The 13,968-nt window shown below is 38.7% G+C and overlaps 1 protein-coding gene across 3 annotated transcripts in view; it reads left to right on the plus strand.

Annotated features, from left to right (window-relative positions):
* Window positions 1-454: 454 nt before the first annotated feature.
* The window catches only part of LOC117413251 (protocadherin alpha-C2-like), an 86,503-nt gene continuing 72,989 nt past the window's right edge, over window positions 455-13,968 (plus strand). Inside the window, exon 1 of one of the 3 annotated variants that reach the window (XM_058996789.1) lies at window positions 455-3,001. In XM_058996789.1, the coding sequence (XP_058852772.1) occupies window positions 596-3,001 (2,406 nt within the window). In that variant the 5' untranslated portion in view covers window positions 455-595. Of the gene's footprint in view, window positions 3,002-3,722; window positions 6,316-10,800; window positions 13,370-13,968 lie in introns of those variants that run through there. The other 2 variants (XM_034022140.3, XM_058996791.1) reach the window with 2 other exon arrangements.

Consider the following 13,968-nt stretch of genomic DNA (forward strand, 5'->3'; position numbering starts at 1 on the left):
AGCACTGGTAAAAACCGTAATTACGCGCAGCACTTCAAATTAACAAATACTAATACAGATCACAGAGACGGGTGTTAAAAGTCAAAGTAGCCCACAATCAGAGGGAATCGAATTAATGATCTTTAAAGAAGCACTGACAATAACGGTTAAGTGGGCATGTGTTTTTAATAGATAGTTACCCACTCCACAGCTTGGACAGTTGAAACAAATGTATGACTTAAAGTACCGAGTTATATCCAGTTCCATATTGTTATGAGATAGATTAACAATATCTTATTTTGATAAAAAAAGTTATGACATTATTATTTCCCAGCAAGTCTCAAATACACAAATGCACTATTTCATCTATACTCACAGTGTCGCTGCTGTAACAATAATGTGGTTAAAAGTACAATATGACGAGATTCACATCTCCCCGGCAAGCCAGTCTGCATAAAAGACAAAGCAACAGAATCCGTCAGGCAGACACCCAGAAGTCAGTCTGTACAGTGGATTTACAGTATATCTTCATCTGATTGATGTTAACTGAGATATGTTATAGACATTGGTGTATTCATATTTTTATGTCAACATTTATAAAACGGAATACCTTTATATGTTCATCATGAGAGAACGGATTTATGGAAGGAGCTGGGAGTTCAAATGGAGCCTTTTACATTGGATTATTCTGTTTATCCTTTGGAATGACGCTACAGCACAGATACGATACTCAATTCCCGAGGAAATGGATCACGGTGCATTTGTTGGAAACGTGGCGAAGGATTTAGGACTTGATATTAAAAAACTACAGGATCGCAGTTTTCGTATTGTTTCTGGATCAAGGCAGCGTCTTTTGCAGGTAAATCAAAATAGTGGGGTTTTATTTGTTAACCAAAATATAGATCGGGAGCAACTCTGTGAAAAAAATATAAAATGTCATGTTGATCTTAAAATTGTTTTAGAAAATCCTCTTGAAATTCACTATGTTCAAGTAGAAATCATTGATGTCAATGACAATGCGCCAGTCTTCCCTGTTAATCAGACTCGCCTGGAGATTGCGGAGTCTACACTGCAGGGAGCCCGCTTTCCTTTAGAGGGCGCGCATGATCCAGATGTTGGAATAAATTCACTGCGCTCATATATCTTGAGTCAAAACGAACATTTCAAAATTGACATTCAGGATCTTAGTGAAGACAGTAAAGTTCCCGTTTTAATATTACAAAAGCCACTGGACAGAGAGGTTGATGCAGCACATAATTTGTTTCTTACAGCATTTGATGGCGGGGATCCGCAACGATCTGGTACACTGGGAATTACCGTTCACGTTTTAGATAGCAATGACAACCCACCTGTGTTTGATCAACATATATATCAAGTGTTTCTCCAGGAAAATGCTGCAAAAGGCAAACGTGTTATCCAGTTAAATGCGTCAGACTTAGACGAAGATCTAAATGGGGAAATAATGTATGGTTTTGGTAAAATCAATAATGAAAAAATAACCGAACTGTTTAGCTTGGATACCATAACTGGAGAAATGAAAGTAGCAGGGCTCATTGATTTTGAAGAGAAGCAGATCTATGAAATTGATGTACAAGCTATAGACAAGAGTGCCTCACCCTTAGCAGCACACTGTAGAGTAGTGGTACAGATTCAAGATGTCAACGATAATGCTCCAGAAATCGAGTTAATCTCAAAGTCCAACACAATTTCAGAAGATTTAGACCCTGGGAGTATTATAGCTTTAATAAGTGTTACGGACCTTGATTCTGGCGTTAACGGTCTGGTTACTTGCTTATCTTCAGCAAATGTGCCATTTGAGTTGAAAGCCTCTGTTCAGAGAAATGTTTATTCTTTAGTTACGAATGCACCCTTGGACCGCGAGGTTGCATCTCAGTACACCATTACAATAACAGCTAAAGACTTTGGCGTCCCTCCTCTGTCGTCTCAAATAACCATAACAGTAATTGTCTCAGATATAAATGACAACACACCGAGCTTTGCTCAAAGTGCCTATACGCTCTACATACCTGAAAACAATGCTCCGGGTGCTTCCATATTCACAGTGCGTGCGTTTGATCCAGATCAAAATCAAAATGCTAGAATATCATATGCAATTTTGGGGAGTCAAGTTCAGCACATGCCAGTCTCCTCGTTTTTATCCATTAATTCAGAGAATGGCAACATCTACGCCTTAAGAAGCTTTGATTTCGAGCTGCTTAAAAACTTTCAATTTCAAGTTGAAGCAAAGGATTTTGGGGTGCCATCACTCAGCAGCAACGTTACTGTGGATGTTTTTATTCTTGATCAGAATGACAATGCTCCGGTGATCTTGTCTCCACTACCAAAGAACGGGACTGCTGTAGCGGTCGAGACAATTCCTCGAAATGTAAATGCGGGTTATTTAGTAACAAGAATCAGAGCTTATGATGCGGACCTAGGATACAATGCGTGGTTATCATTTTCACTGCAGGAAGCTACTGACCCTAGACTTTTCACTGTAGGGATTTACACGGGGGGTGTAAGAACCCGCTATTCATTTACAGAAAGCGATCCCACCTTACACGAATTGATAATACTTGTTAAAGACAGTGGAAATAATTCACTTTCTACAACAGTGACTATACATATAGCAATAGCCGAGGATACAGTCGAACCACTATTTTACGACCTTAAGCGTACAGCCAAAACACAAGATGAAAAACAAAACTTAACGTTTTATTTAATAATCATTCTGGGTTCCGTTTCTTCATTATTTATAGTCAGTATTGTTGTCCTGGTTGTCATTCAATGTCACAAACCCCGGAATAGTTTAGATAGTCGGTATTCTTGTCATCCTAATTACGCGGAAGTCAGTGGGAATGGAGTTTATCAAAGCTACCAGTACAGAATGTCATTAAACACAAAGTCAGTTCCCAAAGACTTCGTGTTGTTGGAACCAAACAGCAATGTGGGCGCTGCTATGGATGATGGCAGTAATGGAAACACACTCATCTCGGACATTGGCTGGAAAGCTTCAGGACAGGTAAGTGTTTAAGTGCATCTTCATACCCTTCAAAAAAGTTTGATATCAGCGATGCAATAGGCTGGTTTAAATCTTGTCAGCTCAGTTATGTGAAAATAACATACATATAATGTATATTGATTACAATAGTATGTGTATTGAGGTACATACAGCACTACATTTATACGAATCGTTGATAGCTACTTACACTTACAAGTGTCGAGCCCTAATGGCCCATACTAATAATATTCCTTGATTATGTTCCATTCAATGGATTGATTCCAATCAGATGGGCTGGGTATGCTGTTGAGCGTTTTATGATTTATATGTCTATTTGTCTCTAATGTGTTTTTGCAGTTTTAACCTCGTAACTTTAGTTACCATCTTGTCATTGCGCGTTTGACAGTTTGCAGTTCATTAAATAAATAACCTGGTGATTTGTTGTTGGTTAGTAACCATTTAGTATGAGGTGTAATCTATTTATTGGACATATGGCCAACTGACAGTTCCCTATTAAAAAAGTGAATGAGCAACGTGCAGGCCATTTTTGCAAGGCCATGTTTGGCAATTTAGTTTTTAGTAAAATAATCAGAAAAGTCCATGCATAAAAACTTTCTGATCACGCGAGTCATTCAGTTTTGAATTCGGACTCACAGTGTCGCTGTTGTAACAATAATAGAGAATGCTCAAATATGTAATTCACTCCCCCAGTAGAACGCGTTCTGAAGGAGATAAAGAAAGCAGCAGTACCAGTGACAACACTATCAAAAACACACACAGAGCTCGACCATTTAGTGCAAGAGAATTAACATTTTTATTCCAATACATCTTCTGGTCATCGTGTTTTTAAGTGGGAATACTAATCACGAATATTTATATCAAGCAGGATAGATATATGGTTCAGATTTGTTATTTTGACGGATTATTTGTTCATCATGGAAGAACGAGACCGTGGGAGTAGCCTGAGGTTTACACGGATCCTTTTGCATTTTGCTTTCCTTTGTTTTTGGAATAAGGCCTCTGCACAGATACGCTATTCAATTCCCGAAGAGCTGGATTATGGGGCTTTTGTGGGCAGTGTTGCTGAAGACCTTGGACTTGACATTAAAAGGCTGTCTGATCGCAGGTTTCGTATTGTTTCTGGATCAAAGCAACAGCTTTTACAGGTAAATCAAAATAATGGCATTTTATCTGTTCATGAAAATATAGATAGGGAGCAGCTATGCGATCGAAATAAGAAATGCGTTATACATCTTAAATTGCTTATAGAAAATCCTTTGGAAATGCATTACGTTGAAATAGAAATCACTGATATAAATGACAATGCTCCTAGTTTTCCTGTAAACCACACGACTCTGGATATTGCAGAGTCCTCTCAGCAGGGAGCGCGCTTCCCATTGGAAAGTGCGCATGATTCAGATGCTGGTATACATTCTCTACGCTCTTATCAACTCAGTCAAAATGAACATTTCGAGGTGGATATACAGGATCGTAGCGAATACAGTAAAATTCCTGTTCTAATATTAAGAAAAAACCTTGATAGAGAACGCGATCCAGTACACCACCTGCTTCTCACAGCAGTGGATGGCGGAACCCCTCCGAGATCGGGTACCCTTTGGATTACAATTAACGTACTGGACACCAATGACAACGCGCCTGTGTTTGATCAAGAGATGTATTCAGCTAGTTTACAGGAAAATGCTCTAAAAGGCACAGTTGTTATAAGACTAAATGCCACTGACAGGGATGAAGGTCTCAATGGAGAAATAATGTACATGTTTGGCAAAAGTAACAGTGACAGAGTACAGGAATTATTTAGCTTGGATAGTTCAACGGGGGACATTACAGTAAAGGGGTTACTAGATTTTGAAGAAAACGAATTATATGAGATCGACATACAAGCCACAGACAGGGCACCATCTCCCTTTTCTGGACACTGTAGTGTGATAGTAAAGATAACTGACGTCAACGATAATACACCCGAAATAGAGGTCACCTCAGTCTCAAACATAGTTTCGGAGAATATAAAACCAGGGAGCGTGATAGCTCTAATCAGCGTTACTGACCTTGATTCTGGCATTAATAGTAAAGTTACATGTACAGTGTCAGAAAATATAGCATTTGAGTTGAAGCCATCTTTTCAGAAGAATACATATTCTTTGGTTACAACCAGTCACTTGGACCGCGAGATTGCTTCCCAATACAACATTACAGTAACAGCAAAAGACTTTGGCGAACCTCCTCTCTCGTCTCATAAAATCATCGCTGTTAGCGTGTCAGATATAAATGATAACAGACCACGCTTTTCTCAAGACTATTATACACTTTACCTGGCCGAAAATAATACACCAGGCGCTTCAATATTCTCAGTGAGTGCTTTTGATCCGGACCAAGATGAAAATGCGAGAGTCAAATATTTCATTTGGGATAGTCAAGTTCAAGGCACACCGATCTCATCATTCATATCCATTAATTCAGACAGCGGGGATATATATGCAATCAGAAGTTTTGACTTTGAGCAGCTTCAACATTTTACATTTCAAGTTGAAGCAAAAGATTGTGGAGAACCATCTCTGAGCAGCAGTGTTGCTGTTAATGTGTTTATTCTTGACCAGAATGACAACGCTCCCGTGATCTTGTCTCCAGTACCAAAGAATGGTACTGTTGCAGCAGTGGAGACAATCCCTCGAAATGTCGAAAGGGGCTATTTAATAACAAAAGTCAGAGCATATGATGCCGACATAGGGTACAATGCCTGGTTATCGTTTTCACTGCAGCAAGCTTCTGATCCTAATGTATTTAGTGTGGGGCTTTATACAGGTGAAATAAGAACCCTCCGCCAGTTTACAGAAATCGATTCCAATGAACATAAACTGGTAATAATTGTAAAGGATCATGGAACTTATACTCTTTCAACAACAGTGACAATACATATAACAGCCGCGGAGAACTCAGACGAACTGGTGTTTTCTGACTTGAAAAGTTCCACTAAAACCCCGGAAGGAGATTATAACCTAACGTTTTATTTAATAATAATCCTTGGTTCAATATCAGCATTATTTTTAATCAGCATTATCACACTGGTGGTCATTCAGTGTCAGAGACCGAGAGGTCAAGCGGACGGACAGTATTGCTGTAATCCTAGCTATGCCGAAGTCAGTGGGAACGGTTCGCTTTATCACACATACCAATACAGAATGTCTTTAAATGGAAACGTTGCTCACAAAGACTTTGTGTTGGTTCAACCGGAAACAAATGCAGGCGTGGCTGTGGGCCCAGGGAGCAAAGGAAACACGTTAGTTATAGCAGATGTTGGAATTAAAGCTCCAGGAGAGGTATGAGTATTTTTTTCTTTTTGCAAAAGCACAGCTGAAACACATTCATAGTCTGTAAAATCTATACAATGTTTACATTTCTTAAATGATTTCAATTGACTAACTAGGTAATAAACAAGGTAATCGTGCTACATTCCCCGTGCTCTTGGGCTTTATTAAAACACCCCGAGACAACGTCTCTGCCAATTGCTAATTAGGGTTATATAGATAGAGGTTTTGTTAGTGTAACAAAAGTTACCTCGCACAGTATACATATTTTGAATGTCTACTTGCTTGATTATATAGATATTTTATTATATATAAACATAATTTTAACCAGTTAGTAGCGTGTTGTACTGCCTCGTGCTTATGGTACTATGGTTAATATTCTCAAACAGTTTTGGTCAGTTATTTTATTTACAGTATAGTGGCTGGTTGTGAGTGATTAACGAGGTAATCGACAATATTAGTGTTTCATAGAAAATATAATTGTTGTTTTTTTAATTTATTTATGTAAGACTGAAATGTTTATTATATATTTAATTGGAATACAAACATTAGGTATATAAAGAATAAATAAAGAGTTATTGAAATACAATGTTAGATTACATTCATGTCGTGTATAAGGGTTCACTATTTGTATAATGTTTTAAAATTACCCCAACAATCAGGACACCCAAAATAACATGTATTCTTTTATTTATGTATGAAAAGTCTGAAAGGCTGTTCAAAATGTAATGCATTTTCACTGATACTCACGGTGTCGCCGCTGTCCAACAATACGGTGCTGAAATCTACAGCGATGCTCAGCTCACAGCAGAGCACTCGGTACATTAGCACGGCAGCAGTATTGGGTGTATTGTCGTCTCTGCCTCACAAAGAGAGCATAACAAATGCCTAGATGGGATTTCAATCTAATTTAAACGATTTGGGAGTTGTTTTACATTTTTGATAACCTACAAACTTGGACAACGATCAGAAAACGGACACATTGGACGATTTGTACCAGAACTTAATAGTGAACCGGATATATGTGTGTTTTTTGTTTTTGTCTAACATGAATAAGTGCAGCTGGGTTATGGATTTTCATTTTTCCATTTCATTGTCCTGTTCTGGTTTTGGAACAGGACCTCTGCGCAACTAAGCTATTCTATTCCCGAGGAATCAAATCATGGCACTTTTGTTGGGAATATAGCTCAAGATCTGGGCATCGATATAAAGGAACTGGAGAATCTCCGTTTTCGTATCGATTTAGTATCAGAGCAGCAGCATCTGCAGGTAAATCAAAAGAATGGTGTTTTGTTTGTTATTCAAAATATAGACAGAGAGGAAATGTGCGATCAGCACTCTGACTGTTCAATTTAAATTGTTGTTGAAAATCCTCTCGAAATCCACAATTTTGAAGTGGAAATTGTTGATGTAAACGACCACTCTCCAATATTCCCTGTAAATGAGACTCTTTTTGAAATTGCAGAGTCTGCTCTGCAGGGAACACGATTCCCCTTAGAGAGTGCACAGGATCCAGATGTTGGTCTAAATTCCATACGTTCTTATTATCTGAATCAAAATGAGCACTTTCAGCTAGCCGAATATAGCAGAATTCCGATATTAGTATTACAGAGACCTTTGGACAGAGAGAAAGATCCAATGCATCATTTGAATCTTACAGCACTAGATGGAGGAAACCCACAGCGATCTGGTGTTCTGCAGATCACTGTAACTGTACTTGATATCAATGACAACCCGCCTGTTTTTGAAAGTCAGATTTATTCCGTAAACTTACAAGAAAACGCACCAAAGGGCACCCTTGTAATACAACTAAATGCATCAGATTTGGATGAAGTTCTCAACGGTGAAATAATGTATTCGTTTGGGAAAACCAACGCTGATGTGGTGACTGATCTGTTCAGCTTAGATCAAACCACGGGAGAAATCATAGTGAAATGAACCATAGATTTTTAAAAAAGTGAGGTTTATGAAATTGATGTCCAGGCTACTGATAGGGGCCAAGTGCTCATGTCAGTGCACTGCAGTGTAGTTGTACACATTATAGATGTTAATGACAATACACCAGAAATAGAGATGACCTCACTGACAAATGACATTTCTGAGGATGCACCATCTGAAACTGCTGTAGCTCTGATTAGCGTTACTGACCTCGATTCTGGGGTCAATGGTAAGATTGTCTGCAAACTATCCAAAAATGTTCCATTTGAGTTAAAACCATCTTATAAGCACAATTTGTATGCGTTAATTACAGCACAAGACTTGGGTTATCCTCCTCTGTCATCCTGTAATTTAAAATCTTCTTAGTGATGGTTTCTGATGTAAATGATAACAAACCACAGTTTCCACAAAATCCATATAGGTTTTACGTTCTTGAAAACCACGTGCCTGGTGCTTTCATTTTATCTGTAAAAGCATTTGATCTGGACCAAAATCAAAATGTACGAATATCATATTTAATTCAGGATACCTCATTTGAAAACAGGCCAGTATCATCTTTTATATCGATATTCAGCTCCTCCTACATGGCACATGGCAGTCCCTACTCAACAGAGCAAGTTGGTAGTCAACGAGGTGCAAAAGCAGGAGGAGAGGATGAGGTGTGTAAAGGCCGTTTCCCAGGCCAAAGAGGGAGAATGGATGAGATGGGAAAGTGTGGAACAATGCAAGATCGGCTGGCAAGGACAATGGAACAGAGCAGTATCAGTTTCCTCATCAAGTCAATATAGGATGTTCTCCTATCACCACAGAACCTAAACCTCTGGGTAGGAGAGGATCCCTCATGTCCTTTGTGTTCATCACCTGCAACATTAAGGCACATTTTGACAGGATTCAAGGTGGCTCTTAGTCAAGGACGGTTTACTTGGTGCCATGACCAGGTGCTGCAATGTTTGGCCTTAGCATTGGAAGACAAGCATAACATGACCAATAAGTTTCCACCAGTTCCATCAAAACATTACACACAAAAGACAACATTCCTCTGCCCAGGAGAGTAACTGCCAAGAAAAGGTCTTAAAAGCCTCACCCAGGACAACTGGAATCTGCTAGAGACTGGAAAATGTTAGCAGATGTTGGTCAACATCTTATTTTTCCACCTGAGATTGCCACCACTAATCTTCGACCAGATATTGTCTTGTGGTCTGGATCAGCACGACTTGTTCACCTGGTAGAGTTAACAGTTCCATGGGAGGATGCTATAGATGAGGTGTATGAGAGGAAGAAACTGCAGTATGCTCAACTAGCCACTGAAGCAGAACAGCGAGGATGGAGGTCCCAGTTTCTCAGAAACGTTGGATTCAGTGGCCAAGAGTTGCACAGTGAAGAACTTATCTGAAGCAGCAGAGAGGAGCAGCAACTGGCTGTGGTTGAGATGGAAATATTCTGGTTGGGGATCTCAAGCACAATAGAAAGAAAGAAACGCTGATGTATGGGTAAGTAAGCTGGGCTGAGTTGAGTGGGGGACGGAGGAAGGTGATGCTGGGATGCCAGAATCACCATCAAGCCCTCTTGAGGTGTTGTGGGCTAGTCGACGAAACACCGAGGATGGAAGGTGCCCACTTGAAGACCCCAGATATGTAGTGGGATCACGCTAGTTACCTCAGATATTGGAATAATACCGTCTACAGAGGTAAGTTGTATTTATAACTCTTTATTCGAGCCCTTTTATTTGCCATGATAATTTCTAAAGTGTTTTTTTTGTAATTGCTATGTATCACTTGCAGAATTCTTCACTTTTTGGGGGAGGAGGTGAAATATTGTTCACAGGCCATCAATCAACATAATGAAGTTCATACTTAAGGCATAGAAAGGCATGTTTTTAACAGTATTAGTAGCATTTAAATCACCTGTAACAGATGTAAACGTTTTGCTTACTTATGAGTTTACAGATCTGTTAGGCATTGGAGACTGTTGTGCTATTCATTTTAAGGAATCATAGGAACTAATAAGTACAGCAAAACTAACAAATACATTGTATTTAACTAGATATACACGTTATTCTGCAGTTTTGGTTAATTTAATGTATTTTTATCATCATCATGCCATGTTTTATTTTACATAATCGTGTCGAGTAATAAGATGAAAACATTTACATTACAATAGGAAATCATACATACAGGTAGTGAAGTTAAGCTTAGGGTTAGGGTTAGGTTTAAGCTTAGGGTTTGCTTGGCAATAACACAATAAGGCACTAAGGGCTTTGTCCCAGTCCTGCTCTTAAAACACGCACATTCGTGTTTGGTGGTTGATGGAAAGTACACCCGAAAAGAGAAGAACGATTTGCACAGTATTAATAGATACACTAGGAGGGTGTTTTGGTATTAAAATCTAAAACTATTTGATCCTTTTTTACGGAATTTTATAAATTTACAATAAATACATAATATTATAACACAATGATTATAACTGAAATGCAATTTTGCCCATAGACGCACGGTGTCGCTGCTGTCAAGCAATACCATTTTTCTGTGAAGCCCATCCCTTTGCAGGGTCTATTTGTGCACAAGACAAAGCAGTATTTTTGGCGTCTGTTATTGAATCAGTACGAAGGCGAAACAGTCAGCTCACATATAGGCCAGTAGTATATTTGTATCCCTTATTTTTTTCAATAAAGTGAACGTTTATTTATTGTTCTCCAAATCGGTGAATTGTAATAAATTTTCGTCACTATTTTATGGATTTATTCACAATGAGGAACGGAGATTATAGAAGACAATGGACGTACAGATGGATCATTTTTCTTTTTGCTTTTGTGGTATGCTTTTGGAAAACCGCTGCTGCTCAAATCCGCTATTCTATTCCGGAAGAATTAAACCATGGTTCTCTTGTTGGAAATATAGCCAAGGATCTGGGGCTTGATATTAGCAAACTAGCGGATCGCAGATTTCGTATTGTTTCTGGATCAAAACAGCAGCTATTGCAGGTAAATCAAAAGACTGGCGTTTTGTTTGTTAATCACAATATAGACAGGGAGAAACTGTGTGATAGAAACAATAACTGTTTCATTAACATTAAAACTGTTATAGAAAACCCGCTAGAAATTCATTATGTTGGCGTAGAAATTTTAGATATAAATGACAATTCTCCGAGTTTCCCAGAAAAAGAGAAGCGCTTTGAAATGGCAGAGTCGACGCAGCAGGGAGCGCGCTTCCCTTTAGAGGGTGCGCACGACGCAGATGTTGGTATCAATTCACTTAGCTTTTATCAATTGAGCCAAAACGAACATTTTGAACTAGAAGTAAAGGATCGAGGCGACGATAATAAAATTCCTGTTTTTGTGTTAAAAAAACCTTTAGATAGAGAACGTAACCCTGAGCACAATTTGCTTTTGACAGCAGTTGATGGTGGAAACCCAGCCAGATTTGGCACACTCAATATTACTATAACTGTTCTTGACATTAATGATAATGCACCTGTGTTTGATAAAGAGGTGTATTCAGTAACGCTGCAGGAAAATGTGCCGGTAGGCACCTTTGTCGTAAAAGTAAATGCTACAGATTTAGATGACGGACTTAATGGAGTAGTTGAGTATTCTTTTGGAAACACATTTAGAAGTAAAGCGTCGGAACTCTTTGACTTGGATAGTGGCACAGGGGAAATCAAGGTGAAAGGACCGATAGATTTCGAAGAAAATGAATCTTATGAGATTGATGTACAAGCTACCGATAAGGGCCAATTACCCTTGACTGTGCACTGTAGTGTTGTTGTACAGATACAAGATGTAAACGATAATACACCGGAGATAGAGGTAACCTCTTTGTCAAGCCTCATTTCCGAGGACGCAAAACCTGGCACCGTGATCGCTCTGATTAGTGTTACAGACCTTGATTCTGACATTAATGGTAAAATGGTTTGCACATTGTCTGAAAATATTCTGTTTGAGTTGGAACCATCTTTTCAGGAAAATGTACATTCCTTATTAACCAAGGCGCATTTAGATCGTGAGATTTCATCGCAGTACAATATTACAATAACAGCAACAGACCTTGGCCACCCGTCTTTGTCTTCTTTTAAAACCATCACAGTCACTGTGTCTGATATTAATGATAACAGTCCAAGCTTTACTCAAGATCCATATACATTTTACGTGCTCGAAAACAACGCACCCGGAGCTTCCATTTTTTCAGTAAGTGCGTTCGATCTGGATCAAAATGAAAATGCGCGTGTATCGTATAACGTCGTGGCAGGTGAAGTTCTGGGTAAACCTCTGTCATCTCTTCTTAGTATTAATTCAGACAATGGAAATGTCTATGCGATAAGAAGTTTTGATTTTGAAGAACTTAAAAACTTTAAATTCCAAGTGTTGGCTAAAGACTCTGGAGTGCCATCTCTCAGCAGCAACGTCACTGTGAATGTTTATATTCTTGATCAGAATGACAATGCGCCGGTGATTTTGTCTCCATTAAGTAAAGACGGTTCTGCTGAAGCCGTGGAGATAATTCCACGAAATGTGAAAACAGGATATTTGGTAACAAAAGTCAGAGCTCACGATGCTGATATTGGATACAATGCCTGGTTGTGGTTTTCACTGCAACAAGCTACCGATCCTACTCTCTTTGGTTTAGAGCGCAATACAGGAGCAATCAGGACACTTCGACCATTAACTGAAACTGACGCCACTGAACACAAACTGATCATAGTGGTGAAAGATAGTGGAAACGATTCCCTTTCTACCACAGCAACAATACGCATAACAACCGTCGAGAATACTGAGGCATTTGCATTTTCTGACTTCAAAAGCAATACCAAACAGCAAGAAGGAAATAACTTAACTTTTTATTTGATAATCACTTTGGGTTCAATTTCATCACTGTTTGTGGTGAGCATAATCACCCTGATTGCTATTCAGTGTCACAGACCAAGGGATTATATAAGCACCAGGTATTCCCATGATACAAACTACGCCGAGGTTAGTGGGGATGGATCTCTGTGTCATAGCTACCAGTACAGAGCTGCAGAGAAACACTTTATGTTTGTCGGACCTGCAATGAATATAGGATCGGCATCAGGCGTTGGAAGCCACAGGAATACTCTGGTCATCGCAGATAATGGAATGAAAGCTTCTGGAGAGGTAAGTGAGGTTGAGATGCCGGCCAGTACTTGCCAAAGTATTTATTTATTTATTTATTTATTTATTTATTTATTTATTTATTTATTTATTTATTTATTTATTTATTGTATACAATTGACTTATACGGTTTTCTCATGTTTTCAAGATAAACGTGTTAATGTAGATATCCTTAAACATACAGATACAGGCTGTAAAGAAAACGTTTGTTATACATAGGAAGGGAAGTCACGTGCCTTCTGTCTTGTACGACACGTGAGACACCTTCCATTTCATCCCACAAAACCGCAATCAAGGTTGCATGTCATTGTCCTGGTAGTGGATATGTGCACAGGGACATTAAAACCTTAAAAAAAAAATAATAATAACTGACTACATCTTACTTTGTTGATCTATATACAATTCCAGATATTTTTTTAATTAAGATGGTACATGAAGGCAGTACTACCACCATGTGTCATGACGGTGTGGTGGATTCGCAATGTTGCTTGATTGTACTATAATATAATGCTTGCTGTTTTTCAAATAGCATTTTGAGGTGCTCTGATTTTTTTGATCACTACAGAATGTAATATCCTTCCAATACAGATCCAATATATCTC

The sequence above is a fragment of the Acipenser ruthenus genome, chromosome 23, assembly GCF_902713425.1.
Source record: "Acipenser ruthenus chromosome 23, fAciRut3.2 maternal haplotype, whole genome shotgun sequence".
Taxonomy (NCBI): Eukaryota; Metazoa; Chordata; class Actinopteri; order Acipenseriformes; family Acipenseridae; genus Acipenser; species Acipenser ruthenus.